Consider the following 16459-nt stretch of genomic DNA (forward strand, 5'->3'; position numbering starts at 1 on the left):
GGCGCAGGTGGCGTTAAGGGGCGGCCTTTGAGAGACGGGGGGCGGGGGTCTGGGCCCCGAGGGCTGCTCCCCCCCCCCCGGGAAGGTAGCCACAGGGGGTGGGGGCTGCGGCCTCCCGCTTATTCTAGGTCTGAGAAGAGCACGTTTTGGTCAGTAAGGGGCCAGGTGCTGATCTCTGTCTCCGTGGCCGGTGCTTGGCTCTGCTGCTGCAGCGCAAAAGCCACCATGGATGGGACGCCTGGGTGGCTCGGTGGTTGAGCGTCTCCCTTCGGCTCAGGGCGTGATCCTGGGGTCCCAGGATCGAGTCCCGCATCGGGCTCCCCGCATGGAGCCTGCTTCTCCCCCTGCCTGTCTCTGCCTGTCTCGCTCTGTGTCTCTTATGAATAAAAAAAACAAAAACAAAAACAAAAAAACAACCCACCACCGATGAGCACTAAACAAGTGCGCACAGAGGGTGCCAATAAAACTTTATTTACAAAAACAGATGGAAAGCCAGCCTGGGCCCCCCCAGGCCGCCGGGCCGCGTCCTCGGACGGTGCACTCACCACGTTGTGCAGCTGCCCCGGGTCTTTCATAGGCTGTCGCTTGGGGGCTCAGATCCTTCAAACATCACCTCCCCGAAGGGCCTCCGGACGCCCTCTCGGGCCGACTTCCGTGACTGCCAGCTTGTCCCCCGTCCCTGCCTGTTCCGGTCCGTGGGGGCAGGTGTCAAAGCTGCTCTGGGGTCCCCCTGCTTTCCCAAACCCCAAACTCCAGAGGAGCAGCAGCTGTCTTTCCCTTGTCCTCAGGCTTCTCTCCAGGGCCCAGCCCCTGGGCACCCTGGGTCCCGCAGCGGCTCCGCACGGCTGCACACCCGCGTGGGAAGCAGCAGGTCCTCCGTGGCCAGGCCAGACACCCGGGCCAGCGGCCCCCTCCTCGGGGCGGCGGGCAGATCGTGGCTGCCAGGCCCCTGGGGCGGGGGTGTGGGGATGCTGACCCAGCCAGTCAGTGCCACAGACGGGGAAATTGAGTCCTGGGGCTGTTGAGAGGACGCTGGAGGCAGGGGCCCCCTGAAAAGGAGGATCTGGGAAGTGGGGTGAGGGCAGCAGTGCCCGGATGATTTTATCAAAGGAAACTGGTGCTCAGGATGCAACCACCCAGAAGGATGCCTGCACTGGGGAGAAACTGAGGCCCAGAGATGGGCACCCCCGTGTGGGGCATCTGGTGCATACGCTCCCCCCCCCGCCCCACGCTGGCATCTCCTAACGGCCCCCAGACTCGTGTATGCGCCGTGGGTTCATGTGGGGCCGTCGCTCAGGTCTGAGCTGGTCTCCCCCCCCCACTTAGTGGTAAACCACCTTTCCAGGTGCTCAGGCCCCGGCATCCTGGTCCCAGGCTCCCCTGCCCCTGCACCCTCCACCCCCCGTGGCCTCCCCACAGCAGCCACCAGAGGGTCCGCGAACACCCCATCAGGCCTGCCTTTCCCTGCCCACAGCCCTCCAGGCCCCATTCCTCCCTCAGGGTCAAAGTCCCTGTCCTCCCTGGGATCCCCAAGGCCCCACGTGGTGTGTCCCCATCTCCCCTCCTCTCTCTGCCCCGGTCACTTGGGCCTCCAACACACCAGGCCTGGTACTGCCCCAGGGCCTTTGCACAGACCGTGCCGGCCATGCCACCATCTCCTTCGAGACGCCCTGTGTAAAAGCCTTCCTCCCCGTTCTGCTTTCTTCCTCGCCGGGCAAGCCTTACTTCCTGGCTGACTTCCTCTCCCACTGCCGCTGCCTCCACGAGGGCAGAGCTCAGACCAGCTGCCCTGGTGCTGCACCCCCAGGACTTGGAGGGGCGGCACATTCACGGGGGCAGGGGTCTGGCCGACCCCACGGTCCGGCATGCTCCTTGGCTCAGAAGTCACTGGAACCGGGAGGTCAGGGGGGCGGCGGGAGAGGGTGCCCACGGGCCCCAGACGAGCAAGGGGTGTCTCTGAGGGGGACTGGCCACCACCCCGGCCACCGCTGGCCCCAGCCTGGGCGGAGAGAGGGTCTGCGGAGGACACACGCCGTGGAGGGACGCGGCTAGAGCGGGAGCCGGGGGTCCAGGCCGCCCTGCCAGCCAGCATCCCCCGGGGAGGCCTCACCCACACCCCGGGGGCCGTGGGAGCAGCGGCCCAGGTGCCCCCCACGGGGACACGGGGAGACCCCTGCTCCCAGCGCCCACTCAGAAATGAAGACACCGCCACGACAGCGAGCTGTAATTCGCAGTGCTCACGAGCCTTTAATTCATTATGAACCTAGAGGCAGGGGAAATTAGGCAAAAATACAGCGCATCCTTAATCTTGGGAGAAAAATCAGGGTGGGTAGGGTTTTTTGTCTTTTGTTTTTGTACATAGACACGGATATACCTTTGTGGGGAAATGCGCGTTCCCCGTGTTGAGCCGCGGCCTGTCTGCGCGTCACCCCAGACCCAGAGAGACCCTGCGGGGTGCGGCCCACCCCTGACCCGGAGGGCCAGCCCACTTCTGTTCGTTCTCTTTACAATATAAATAGCATTTTCAAACTACATATGAACACAGTGCCGGCATCTGGGCGGGGCTGCTGCATGCAGAGGGGAACCCCCACATCCCGGCTGGTGCCCCTCGGACCCCCGCCACCGCCCTGCTCCAGGGCACCTGCCCCCCGCCCCCCACCAAGGAAATGAAAGTTCTCGGCTCATTTACATTCTTTCCGTTCTCCTTATATGGTTCTCTCTGGCCTGAAAACCATCGGAACACTTTTTTTAAATTTTTTAATTTTTTTTTTTTTTTTTTTTTTTTTTTTTTTTTTTTTTTTTTTTACACAAGCAAATTAAGCTGTCAATCCCTGGGCAGGACAGCAAGGGCCGCCGCGCTGGGGAAGGCTCCCTGGGGCATGTGGCGGGGCCCAAGCCCCTCCGAGCTCGCTCTCACGCACCCAACCCATGGCTCTCGGCTCGGGTGGCTCTCGGCTCGGGGCTGCCGGCAGCGGTTCTCTCGCTGTCCCCCAGACACACTGGTCCATGCTTCTCAAAAGGGGCACGGGACGCCCCAGCCCCCTGGGGTCCAAGGCGGGCGCCCCTGCACACCTGGGGCAGAAGCCGACATGGGGGTGGGGTGGGGTGGGGGATGCCTGGGTGGCCAGAGCCTGGGGACACAGCCGGACTCGGGCCACCAGGGAGGCCTGTGTGGGTCCACGTGCCCCCTCCCCAGGCGGCCGCTGGGAACAGCCGGGCCAGCCACGCTCACCCGGGGAGGGCCACGGGAGGCCGGGCGTGGGGACGCCCTGCGGCCACCGAGGCCTTCTGCAAACACTGGGGGCCTCCGCCAAGCGGGGGTGGTTCTCAAGAGAGGAAGAAGCGAAAGATGGAGCAAACCAGGAGAGAGGGCGGTTATTTTGTGAAGGCGTGCGCAGACCCGAGGGGGGCTCGGGGGCGCTGGCGGCCAGCGGTGGCCCCCCGTGGGTGCAGAGAGCGAGGACGCTGGCCAAGGAGGCGGTGCCAGCCGCCCAGACCTTCGCCGAGGCCGGGGGAGAGAAAGGCCACCCTGCCGGCCTCCCAGGCACCTCCCTGCCGCTCACTCGCCGAGACAGGCAAGGTCTTAAAACATGACGAAACAAAACAAAACGGAACCCCGAAAAACGAGATGCTTTTATCTCCCTCAGCGTATCCTGGTTCTGAGAAAAAATAATTGTTTTGTTTTGTTTCCTCTTTAAAGCCACAAATCTAGAAAACAATGTGGGGGATTTTTTTCCTTTTCCTCGTTTTCCTTTTTTTTTCTCGTGTTTTTTTTTTTTAAACAATAGGTATTTATAGAAAGAGCCTCACAAAGGTGATGTATGTACAGAAGTCACAATCTCAAAGGCTGCTCAGGAGGCAGGCAATGCAGTAGCACCTTTTCGAGAAGAGCTTACATGGTTTACGAATCTGAGTAGTGGGGGTGGCGCGAGTCCCCGGCCGGGCCCCCCCCAGAGCCCGCGTGGCCCTGCTCCCTGAGTCCGGGCCGCGTGCCGGCGTCCCGCTGGCTCCTGTCGCCACGCGGAGCCGGGCGGCCCCTCGGGGGGACCGGGGTGGGAGGCGAGGACAGGAATCCACAGCAAGCACACGCCAGGGCCCGCCGCCGCCTGCCTTGCTGGGCCTCGGGGGCCACCGGGCGGCCGGCTGTCCTAGAAGGGGGCCCCGGGCCGGCACTGCGCCTGCAGCAGGCTCTCCATGAACGCTAGGTAGTCCGGGTTCCGCCCTGAGTCCTCGGGGGCGCGCGGGGTGCCCACCCGCGGGCGCTTGGCGGCCTTCACCTCCTCCCCCGAGAAGGTGTTCTCCTGAGGTGCCCCCGTGCTGAGCGACTGCAGGAGAGCAGACGGTACAGGGGTTAGCGGGGCGGTGGGGCGTGGGGGCCCAAGCCCCGCATCCCCCCGCAGTCATGGGTTGCAGCTCTACCCCCCCAGGGGCCTGTGTCAGGAGGTGGGGCCCCCGTCAATGCAGTCAGGGCCCCTAAAGGAGAAAGACCCCCGGAGTCGCTCTCGTTCCAGCCGCGGGAAGACCCGAGGAGGCATCCATGGATCAGAAGCTGTGGTCCCGGCCACCGGAGCTGCCCACACCTGGATGCCACACGTGCAGCCTCCAGAACCGTGAGAAACGCCACCGCCGGTACCTTGGGACCCCCAGAGCGGAGCTTCGCCAGAGCAGCCCCAACAGACTGATGCGGGGACTCCGCTCGCCCGCCCCCCCTGGGGGCCAGGGGCTAGGGGGGCCGGCCCCTGTGCCCGGGCCCTGCCTGCTGCGAGGCTCGCATGCACGGCAGGGGGTTCACGCAGAGGCAGCGACCCGTGTCACTGTCAGAAGGCCCGGCTCTGTCTGCACCCTGCCCTTCCCCGCGGGCACCTGGGGTCTGCGGTCAGCGGTGTGACCCGCACCAGCTCTTGCTTTGAGCTCATTCACCGCCTGCCACAGCCGCCTGCTCCTCAAAACCCTGCCTTTGGATTAAACACGACAGATACACAAGTGCAAAGGCCTGGGAGAGAAGGCCAGTCACCGTCCCTCGACCCTGGGGCTGTTCCCTTTCAGTTCCCTTTCAGAGGGGGGAGCTGTGCAAAAGCGTTTCTGCGCCGCCACCGCCCAGGCTGGAGCTCAGGCTCTGTGTTGGGGTGACCACCGCTGAGCACCAAGGTGGGGGGAGCTCCCGCAGGTGCACCTCCCCCTGGCCAGGCATCACCAGCCCTGCAACCCGCCCTTCCCACCACTGACCGGGGTCCCTCCCTGGGACCAAGGACAAGGGGGAATCGAGGCTACCACGGGCCGCTTCCCTGGGGACCCCTAAGGACTTCCGGGGACAGCCCCCACCTTGCTCAGCCACACCACTTACCAGCCGCGACCGGACCCTCTTGGGCAGCTCCTCGTCCAGGGTGAAGATGTCCCCACGCTTCACCATCAGCTGAGACCCATCCTCAAACTCCACCTACAAAGGGGGTGCAGTTTTCAAGGGCGGCCTCTGCTGCCTCCCGCGGAGGGCACTGCTCCGGGGTGCCCAGGTCACAGAGCAAGGGCAGCGAGAGGGATGGCGTGTAGGGGTGTGACAAAGAGATACGAGTGCTGGCGAAATACAGATACAGGAGAAAGCAAAACAGCTGAGGATTAGTGGCCATCGACTCTGGTTGCTGGAATGTGGGTGATTTTTTCCCCAAGATTTCAGGTTCCTACATAATTTCTCTCCCATAATCATGGGAAGAAACTCACAGCCCCATAGATTAAAAAAAAAAAAAATCAGGAGCACTGGACTGTACACTTAAAAATGCTTAAAACAGTAAGTTTTATGTTATGAATGTTGTGTCACACACAGGGAACTGGGGAGACAGCCCTCTGGGGACAACCGAGACCTAACGAATCCTGAGCATTTACGCCAAGCAGACGAGCATCAAGTCCCCAGCAGGAGCTGGCCAGGACCCGCCCAGCCCTCCGTCCCTCCGCCTGCAAAGCAGGGGCCTGCTCACCTGATAGACGTGACTCATCACCGAGGAAATGAATCTGGCCTTGTACATGTTGCCATCCGCCCACCGCAGCTCCACGAACTCCCCCTCGGGTGGGGGTCCCAGCCGGACACAGTCCCTACTCTGCAGGGGAAGAAGGTGGAGGGAGGTGAGGCCACCAGGCCCGTGGCCTCTGCTGGGCTGTAGCACCGCCCCACGCCATGCCGGGCACTTGAACTCGTCCTGACAGGTGTTGGCAGCAAGCAGAGAGGCAAGTGGCGCTCTGGGCCTGACCTCTCCAGGCGAGCGTGTGGGTGTGGGGGCCTGGCTGTATGGGGCCACCCCGCTGCAGGCTCGTCTAGAACTTTCTGCAGAACCCAGCAGCACCTCTCCTGCAGGGGGCCCTGGGCAGCCCCACAGGGCCACCTCCCGGCTTCCCGATGGCCGCCCCGCGCCTGCCCCGCGCGCCGCTCACGGTAATGCTCTCCGGGTACAGGTTGTCGCTGTAGGACCCGTCGTCAAAGTTCACTTCATAGAAGGTCTGCGCGCTGGTGCCGATGACCCGGCACCGGTAGTAGAGCCCGTTGCGGTTCTTGGTGATGACCATCTGGCCCAAGGACACGGCCCGCAGGAACTGGACCTGGGGGCGTGGGTACGGGGCTGCGTCAGCGTGGGCGGCCGGCCGCAGGGCGGGCGGGGGCGGGCTGGGCGCTCACCGTGTGGCTCCCTGACTTGTGCTTGAAGCAGGTGATGGAGACGACGTAGGGCCAGTCGTCAGGCTCCATGAGGACCCCGGCGGCGTGGGCGCAGGTCACGTGGAAGGAGGTGGAGCAGTGCTCGCAGGAGCACTGGATGCAGGCTCCCGACACCTTCTTCATCCGTTTCCGGCAGTACACGCACTTCTGGGGGGACACAGAGGACATGGGGCTAGAAGACCCCCAGGGTGGTCTCCCTGGAATGGCCCTCAAGACCCCGGGCCGGAAGGCAGTGGCCCGCATGGCTGGATGGGTGGAGGCAGCGTGGTAAAGCCCGCAGAGCTCCCCGTGGCCAGGGGTCTTGATCATGGTATCTCCCCTGCCAGGTAAGTATGTGGCCAGGGGTCTTGACCGTGGTGGAGAGGCCCCCAAACCCAGCCAGCGGCTTCCTGCAGGAGCACTTCCGGATTCTTCGCCACACACCCTCTGGGTCTAGCTGCCTGGAGCAGGCACTGAAGAGTCACCCATGGGCACGTCCCTCGGCTGCAAATAGGAGCCAGGCACCCACACGCCACCCCGGGGACGGACCCTGAGCCCACAACGCTCAGGGAGGGAACCAGACACAGGAGGCCCTGCAGCGTGTGAGTCCACGTGTGGGACAAGTCCAGGACGGGCTCCTCCACGGACGGGGAGGGGACTGGGGGGGCGCTGGGGAAGGGGTGATGGGGATGAGTTTCTTTTTGGGGAGATGGAATGTTCTGGAACTAGATCTCGGTGATGGTTGCCCAACTCTGTGAATGTACTAAAAGCTACTCAACCATATACTTTATTTTTTTTTAATTTTTAATTTTTAAAAAAATTTTATTTATTTATGATAGTCACAGAGAGAGAGAGAGAGAGAGAGAGAGAGAGGCAGAGACACAGGCAGAGGGAGAAGCAGGCTCCATGCAGGGAGCCCGACTCAATGGGGAATCCTACCTTAATTCTGAATATGAGGCACCATGGAGTCGCCTCCTCCACGGGGCTGCGCCCACCCCGCCAGGTCTGCGCCGTGGGGCAGCCCGACCCCCCCACACCCACTGCCGTCACTCTGAGCATTTACTAAGCGGGCCTTTATCGTTCTGTAAACCATGTTCAAAAGCCAGATAAGCCGCGCAGCAAAGGGCGCCGCAGGAGCGCGCCCGCCGCCGATCGATGGCAATGAGATCTCATTATTAAACTGTCAATACCTAATCCCGCCAGCCTGCGGGGCGGCGCGGACACGGCGGGCGGGAGCTGCGTTAACCCTCCAGTACTGGGCCTCCTCCGCAGGGAAGGGACGGTGCGGGGAGGCAGCAGCCCCGGGGCCGGAGCGGAGGCTCCCCCCACGGAGCCAGGCTCGCTGCACCCCCCAGCCGGGGCCAGAGCCCCTCCCTGCCCCCCCCATCCCGCGGTGCAGGCCCAGGGGAAGCCGAGGGCTGGGCCCGACAGCAGGAAGGTTTCAGCCCGGGCATGGCACCCCCTCATCTGGAGCTTCTGCATCAGTTAGGATGCCCCCCGCCCCACACTGTGCCTTCAGTTGGGAGCCCCCTGGGGCTGGGCGTCTGGGTCTCCCCTGGAGGCTGCAGCAGGGGGTGCAGGGAGGGCAGCAGAGGTCTGTGGAGAGTGGGGTTCTGCAGGAGCCAGGGGTCACGGACGGGTGCGACGCTGGTCAGGAGGCTGCTCCCACCTGCAGAACCCCCCCAGGTCCTATGTCCTCAGCCTGCCCCTTGTGCCCACCCACCAACCTGCTTTGGCAAATGCCCACCTTCCCTCCAGTGCTCCGCCTCACGGCAGGGCCGACAAGAGGGCCAGGCCGACAAGAGGGCCTGACCCCCACCAGCCCTGCTGCAGTACCCCCATAAGCTGATCTTTCCCACTCAGAGGCCCGACCCAACCTCAAAGTTCCTCCGGGGATCAGCCCAGCCTGGCGACGGGGGTGAGCACAGACACTAATCCTGCTGACCCGACAGGCAATCGGGGCCTGGGCCATGGTACACACGGGCCACCCCGCTAGACAGGACACCCGCAGCGCCCAGGGCCAGAAGCCAGGCAGTCGTGGGGACAAACGGGTGGACAGATGAGCAGGAGGGGCCACCCCTGAGCCTGTGGCCAGCACGTGGCCCTGGGAGTGGGCGGGTGGCTGGGCAAGCAGGAGTTAACTGCCGGCTTCCTTGCGAGGCTCCATTAGGCAGTACAAGTAAGCCTCATGTAGAAGGATTTTTAATTCATCGTTACAAGTGCTGGTAATGAAGAGGCTGCAAGCTGGAAATGTCAGATGATCCATAAAGCGTCTGGGAGGGAGGATCTATCACGCGCGCCGCGAGCCGCACCATCACTCCACCTGAATAATGAAGTCTTTCACGCCGCGTTCCTGGAGGATCACCTGCAGGCCCTCGTCCTAATCACCTGTCCGCAGCCATGAGGCAGGCGCTGGCCTGGCGCTGGCCGCCCTGTGCTCCATGGCCCAGGGCCCCCGCCCCTCCTGCACGGGCTCCCCCCGGCTGTCCCCCCAACCCTGCCAGGGGGCCCCACACCCATGGGCTCTGAGCACCACATCCCACAGGACTCCCCACAAGGCCCACGCCCCAAGCCCCCTTGGCCTCCTGCCCACCTGCAGCCTTGGGGGAATGACTCCCCTGGGACCACCCAGGCGGCCGGATGCGGTCAGGTGCCATGAGACACACATCCCTGTCAGAGCCACCATGCACATTCCCACAGCAAAGCTGTGAACTGGCGGTAATGACGGGCCTGGGAGCAGGAGCCAGTGCACGCATGGCCCAACCAGCGCCAGATGGCTGGGCCCAGTTAATGCCACCACGCAGGAGGCCGTGGGCCGCCCGACTTACAGATGGGAAGGCTGGGGCACATGGAGGTCAAGGGGTCTGCCCAAAGTCTCGTGGCTGGACCATGGCTCCGCACAGTCACACTCTGCCCACCCTGCCTGCTGCCCCAGGGGCTCCCCCAGGGTGACATCCTCAGTGAGAGGAGGTGGCGTGAGCCTCAGGGCCACACTCCACCCAAGTCCAGTCCCCTCCTTGCAGTGGGACGTGCAATGAGCATCAAGAGGAGCCGGTTACAGAATTCCTGCAACCAAGCAGCGAAGAAAAGCAGCCTCCAATTTAAAAATTAGCAAAGAACCTAAGTAGATATTTTTCCAAAGAAGACATCCAGATAGGTGGCCCACGGGCACATGAAAAAGATGCTCACCATCACTCATCGCCAGGGAAATGAAATCAAAACCACAGTGAGAGACCACCTCAGCCCTGTCAGGGTGGCTGACATCAACAGGAAACCACAGGGGTCGGCGAGGACATGGGCAGAGGGGAGCCCTGTCGCACTGCTGGTGGGGATGCCAACTGGTGCAGCTGCTCTGGAGGGCAGTACGGAGGTTCCTCGAAAACTCAGAACCACTGGGGGTGCCTGGCTGGCCCAGGGGTAGAGCATCCAACTCTTGGGTCTCAGTGGTGTGCATTCGAGCCCCGAGTTGGGTACAGAGAGTACTTAAAATTAAAGAAAATAGAACCACCATACGATCGAGGAACTTCACTACAGGGTGTTTACCCAAAGGAAATGAGAACAGGACCTCAGGAGGCATCTGCACCCCCATGTCCACGCAGCATTATGTGCAGTGGCCAAGACACAGAAGCGGCCAAGTGTCCATCAGCGGAGGAACGGGTAAGGACATATGGCGTGGCCCCACGATGGACTACTACTCAGCTGCAAAAAGCAAATCCTGCCATGGGACGGACTTGAGGACGTCACCCACAGAGAGGAACTGACCCAGAAGGACGTGTCCCGCATAACCCCAGTCCCGGGTGCAGAGAGCAGAGTGGAGGCTGTGGGGGGGAGGGCAGTGGCAGCTCAATGTGTGTAAAGCCAGTCACGCTCTGCTGTCCGTGCCGCGGCGGCGTGCCACAGTTAGCAGCGTGGGACAGTGCTGGGAGGCTGTCAGGGTAGATGTCAGGGTTATTAGAAAAGCCGGGGAGGGGGACTGCAGCTTCCCCCACGTGGGTGGGTGCGGAGAGCACCCACCGCTTTGTGGCGCCCCAGAAAAGAAACCGGTTCGGTCGAACTGAAGTCCACGGCACCAGCCGGCCCACACCCACACCCCGGCCCACGACGCCCGGGCACCTACCAGCTTCCACCGCTGCTCGGGGATGGCGCTGATGTCCACGGGGTGGCGCTCCATCACGTTCAGGAAACGCACTTCGGGGACCGCGATGGCACAGATCACATGGATCCACCTGGTGGCGCGGGGGCAGGCTGGGGTCAGGGCTCAGGGTGCTCCCTGCTCCCGGCCCACCCCTGCGCCCCACGCCGCCACCGCTGTCACTGCCGCCAGCTGGGGCTTACAGGACGGGACCTTAGTGACGTGCTGGGCCAGCTGCTCCTCCAGGTCCCCCCACCGCTGCCCCCACACCTCAGGTCTGCACACCCAGGGGGAGACCCTCGACCCACCTCCGGTCGGTGGTCTTCTGTAGGGCTCCTCCCCGGAGGTTGCAGAGACAGCACTCCTGCGGGAACCAGACGGCCATGGGGTGAGGGGGTGCAGGGCAGGGCTGCCACCTGTCTGTCCCCGTCCCCGGGGCCTGTTCCAGGAAGGGACTGGCCTGGGCAGGGCGTGCATCAGGAGTGCAAGGGCTTCCTGCACTGCCAGGGGGAAGAAACGGAGACCCAGCCAGCCTGGGGTCACCCCGGCGACCAGCCGGGAGCCCCCACAGCCTCAGCGGCTTTCAGAGCGCCACCCAGCTGCAAGGGCGAGTTACCGCAGTCCAGGCGTGTGCCGTGCAGCGGGAACACGTCCAGCCCTCGTTGACCAGCTCGGGGCGGATGCCATAGCAACCTGCAAGATGGGGGGTGCGGCTGAGACGGGGCGGCATCTGCTGCCAGGCCGCGCAGAGCTGCCGGGGCCTCCTGGAATTCGGGGGCAGCATTTAGGGCAATTGCTTTCCCCACCCTCTCCTCCTGAATCCAGGCCACTGCGCACAGCGGGATGGCCTGGAAATGGTTTGTTTGCAACTCGGGTAGGGGGAGGGAGAGGGGGCCCCCCGCCGGGGCTGCTTAGCCCGGGCAGCCCTTGCTGTCTCCAGTCTAGTCTAAGAGGCCCTGCCCGGGCTCTGCAGGCCAGGCAAGGCTGGGAAGCCGGGACAGTGACCCAGCAGCTGTACACGATGCCCAGTGGGCCTCAGGGACACTGTGTTCAGGCCGGGCCCTGTGTTCAGGCAAAATCACTACTTATGAATCAGAAATTGGGGCCTCTGGGTCATCCAGGTGGTTTGCTTAGAAAAGAGGCAGGGCGGAGGGCCAAGAGGCCGTGCCCTGGAGCGAGGGCCATGCCTCACCCCCGGGGTCATCATCCAGCAGTTCCTCGCCAGCTGGGATCCTGTCACCTGGCAGACGGGGGCTCTGCTGGCTGGAGTGGGCCGTGGCCAGTGCCACAGGGTCCCAGGGAAACACAGCAGGACAGCAGGGGAGCAGAAAGCGTCCCTACAGAAGCCCCACAAGACAGCCTGAGCCCGGCCCCCCTGCTCTGAGCCCTGGGGGCACTTGGCCAAGGTTGGGGCCCAGTGGGGGCCACACTCCGGGAAGAAGAGGGGGCTCCACCTCACTCCAGGGCCGGGTCTCTAGGAACTATGCTGAGCCTCTGCCTCCTGGGCTCATCCCCACCTGCGCAGCTCGACTCAGGCCCTTCCAGACGTCTGTCTGGTGGGCTCAGCCTGGGCCTGCCCTGCCATCCCCCAGGAGCACATCTCACACCTGGACCCAGCAAGGCAGGGCGGACAGGCTCCCAGCCAGGGGACAAGATGAGCTCTGGGCAGGCCTCTGCAGGGGCTGGATGGAGACCTAGCTTCCCTCCTGTCCCGGCAGCTCATTCCCGCACCTGCTGCCCCAATGCCTGAGAAGGGGGCCCACATCCATTTTCTTGTCTCCAGCTAAGTCGGGCCCTCAGGCTTTGGGAGAGAGTGGCCACCCACAGCAAAGAGAGATCGGACCCCCAAGACCACTCTAGAATCTCAGCTTTATCATCAACTCAGACTCTTGCCCCAAAGTGTGGAGTTTGGAAGCCTCATAGCACTTTCAAATCAGGCGATGGGCACCTCATTTCTTCCCGCTGCTGCCAGAACCCAGAGGGGAGGACAGGCCTCAGTGGAACCGCCAGAACCAGCCAGGGGAAAGGCTGCCCAGGTCCTGTGACACCCCAAAGCAGCAGCCCAGAAGGAAGGGGCTTGCTGGCTCCAGAGCCGAGTGTGGCCACCCAGGGAGGGTGAAGCAGGGGGTGCCACAGACCCCACAGCTCTCCCCCACCGGCTGCCGGCCCGGACCCAGTACTCACTGGCATGGACCTGCAGGCAGCACTTGGCACAGGCAATCAGCAGGCTGGTCCCGTCGTCACCGATGTAGGAGTTGGCAGGGAGGGGCTCCGTGTTCTCACCGCTGGAGGTGAAGCACATCTCGGGGATCAGTGGCCGGGTCTTCTGGCCACTTTTGGAAGGAGGAGCAGCCGAGGGACCCTCCCCGAGTGAGGCCTGGGGAGCCTCCTTCTCAGTCTGTAGGGACTGCAGGAGGAGGGGGCTGCCTTCAGTGGGGAGACACCTGATGCAGGCAAACCAGGCTGGGCACCACGGCCATCCTTACTCTGCCCTCTGCTCGCCCCTTATGCAGCCTCTTCCTCTAAATACCCTCCCCCCTCCAGCCTGCTCTTCACTGTTCCCTGCAGTTGCCCCATCCCACCCTCCCAGCCCTCAACCCTGACCCAAGAGCCCTCAAGAGATCCTCCTCCAACACAGACCCTGTCCTGTCCTTGCTGAAAACCCTCCCATTTAGGGTCACATTGGCACGGACACTGTCCTGCTGCCCTCATGCCCCTTGGTCACTCTGCTCCAACCACACCAGCCTCCTCGCTCTGCCTCCAACACCCCAGGAGCTGGGCACCATGCTGCCCCAGGGCCTTTGCATGTACCATTCTCACTGCCAGGAACATTCAGATGTCTGTTTGTATAGGCTCTAGAGCCCAGCCCGCCACCTCTGCTGTGTGCTCTGTGGTCCTGACCAGCACCTGCCACTGTCTACTCTGTGAACCTATACGGGTGTTCTCCCCACCTCTGATGTATGCCCTGTAAAGGCTGTACCCCAGTCCTCACTGACCCCCCAGGCCCCATCACGTGAACAGAGGATGCCAGTGGCACCAGGTCCAGCACCCTCCAGGCCTGTCTCAGGACAGCGGGGTTCCCTGTACCCACAGGGGCGTGGCAGGGAGACTCTGCACAGCTCCTGACCCAGGAGGGAAAAGCTCCGCTGGGTACACCCCACCTGGCACCTCAAGCTAAGGGACCAGCTGGTTCCCAAACAGGCAGAAGGCCCAGCAAGGATTCTTCTCAGCCTCATGGGACAAGTAGGGCCTGGCCCCAGACCCCAAGGGCTCTGGCAGCAGAATGCCACCGGAACTGTGGGTGCAGTGAAGTTTAGCCACTGGGCACAAGGAGATTTGTGTCTCAAGCGGAGCTCCCAGCACCCTGACTCCCAGTCCCAGCAGCACTAACAAGGGACACGCCTGGAGAAGACGTCTGTGTTCTGTCCTGGAGATGGCGCTCCAGGCAGCGCTAAGCAGCCGTGCCTTAGACAAGCACCCTGGCCTCGGCTGGCCTTGGTGTGGGGCACAGATCTCAGGGTGGGGGCGCTTAGCTAAGTGGGTACTAGGCTAGGAGCCAGGGACACAAAATCAACTGAGTCCATCCTCCAGGGACTCACAGTCCAGGGGCAGATAACCACGGAGCAAGAGCAGAGGTGGTGGGAGAGACTGGGGTGTGGTGTGCCCAGGGACAGCAGATCCAGGAGGGCTTCATGGAAGAGACGGCAACTGAAGAGACTCAAAGAATGAACAGAAATCTGTCTGGCAGGGCACCTGGGTGGCCCAGTGGTTGAGTGTCTGCCTTCACTCAGGGCATGATCCCCCGGTCCCAGGATTGAGTCCTGCAATGGGCTCCCCGCAGGGAGCCTGATTCTCCCTCTGCCTGTGTCTCTGGCTCTCTCTGTGTGTCTGACTCTAGTGAATAAATAAATAAAATATTTAAAAAAGAAAAAAAATGAATCTGGCAAGAGAGGAGGCTGGTGAGGTTGGATGGGAGGGACCCTGGCGGTCAGCACGGAGCACGCTGTGGCTGTGGGCACGGCGGGGCATCCTGCGAGTCTGGGGCCTGCGGTGAGCCTGGTGGAGTTTCCAGCCAGGAGCACATGGCCAGAGCAGCCTCCAGAACATGTGCCCGGGCCTCAGTGAGGCACCAACAGAAAGGGCTCCTGCCAGGGCAGGTGAGGGAGGAAAGATCTAGAAGGCAGATTAGGATTGGGGAGGAGCCACAGGGAGGAACCAGAGGTTGAGAGGGCGGGACCTGGTGGCTGGCGGCCCAGGACAGAGGGTGGGGAGAGGCCAGGTCCCCAACTTGGGAAACACAGGACAGAACCGGGCCCAGGTGGGAATGAGTGCAGGGCGGGGGTGCCTGGCTCGGCAGAGGCCACCTGGGGCTCCTCGCTGGTCCATCCTGGTGGGTGGAGCGAGGCTGCTGCCCTGGCCCCAGCCTGCCTCTCGCAGCCCAGCCCCGCGCTGCTCCTGGCAGGCCGAGGGGCTTGCAGGGGACAGCCCTCTGCCTGCCTCCATGCCAGTGCCCCCCAACTGGCTGCTGTGTTCACATGCCCGTGAATAAGTCACTTTCTGGTAAAACTCAGAAACCAGGCTCTCTCTCGTCCCTGCAGCCCTTCCGAGGGAGCCTCGGCTTTACGTGCCCAGGACCGCCAAGGGCATGCACCTGTGACCCCTTGGCTGTCCTGCCTGTCGGGTCAGGCGGCCCGTCGGGCCAGGCTCTGTGCACGGATCTCACTGCGGTTCCCGCAGCAAAGGGCTTCTTGGTTTCCACCAACCCCCTGGAGATCCCCCAGGCGGAGCAAACGCCGGAGCGCACATAGACGCAGGCCGGCACCCACCTGGCTATAAGGGTAGAAGAGGGTGCAGATGGCGCAGTAGGGCTCCGTGAGCGCGGCCGCCGCGTTGAACTTCCTCTCGGCCTGGAAACTGGCAGCCTTGTTCTTCCACTGCAGTGAGAGCAAAGACCTCAAGGCCTCGGGGTCACTCACGTCTTCCTCCCCGGAGAAAGGGAAGGCTTCTAGAGGAAAACAGGAGGGCGGGAGGGGACGGAGAGAAACCTCGGCATGGCTGGAGGCCCTGAGGAACCTTTCCTTCCCTGCCCTCCGGGGCCTTTACTGCTGCACACAGGCGGGGGTGACAGGTCCCCAGTTCCCTGGCCATGGCCGTGGCGGGTCTGGCTCAGCCTCCCCGAGCTCAACGGAGCTGAGCCAGGGGTGCGTCTGGGAGTCGAGAAGGGGGTAAGGGTACTCCAACACACTCCAGTGACTTAGCATCACCACCAAGATGAAAGCCACCAACACGTGTCCCCCCCACCCCACCTGTCACCTGTCCCGGCTGGCCCCTGCTGGCCTCAGGTACCAGCCAGCCACACCCCAACCCCCCGATGTCCTGTTACTGTATCTCCTGAGGACACAGGGCTGAGCTTCAGTGCCCCGCAGGAGGCTGCCCTGAGAAGTGGGGGCTCATTTCTGAGGCCTTGACCTTTGTGGCAGCTGGGCCGGCAAGGCACGGTGGGAACAGAAAGCAGGAGCCTGGAGTCCTGGGTATGGGACTCAGGACTCACGACAGTGAGGGGGAGGTCAGCGCAGACCCCCTGGGATGGACGTGCAGATCCTCTACGGCCTTGGGGGACTGGGCCTGACTCGGGCCAGGACTGTTCT

The 16459-nt window shown here is 63.1% G+C and overlaps 1 protein-coding gene across 1 annotated transcript in view; it reads right to left on the reverse strand.

Annotated features, from left to right (window-relative positions):
* Window positions 1–2222: 2222 nt before the first annotated feature.
* The window catches only part of KDM4B (lysine demethylase 4B), a 137890-nt gene continuing 123653 nt past the window's right edge, over window positions 2223–16459 (reverse strand). The window contains 10 exon segments of the mRNA XM_025457058.3: window positions 2223–4325; window positions 5345–5437; window positions 5970–6089; window positions 6421–6625; window positions 6627–6847; window positions 10797–10905; window positions 11120–11175; window positions 11428–11504; window positions 12996–13218; window positions 15638–15816. Of these exon segments, the coding sequence (XP_025312843.3) occupies window positions 4149–4325; window positions 5345–5437; window positions 5970–6089; window positions 6421–6625; window positions 6627–6847; window positions 10797–10905; window positions 11120–11175; window positions 11428–11504; window positions 12996–13218; window positions 15638–15816 (1460 nt within the window). The 3' untranslated portion in view covers window positions 2223–4148.

Source organism: Canis lupus, chromosome 20 (genome assembly GCF_003254725.2).
Source record: "Canis lupus dingo isolate Sandy chromosome 20, ASM325472v2, whole genome shotgun sequence".
NCBI lineage: Eukaryota > Metazoa > Chordata > Mammalia > Carnivora > Canidae > Canis > Canis lupus.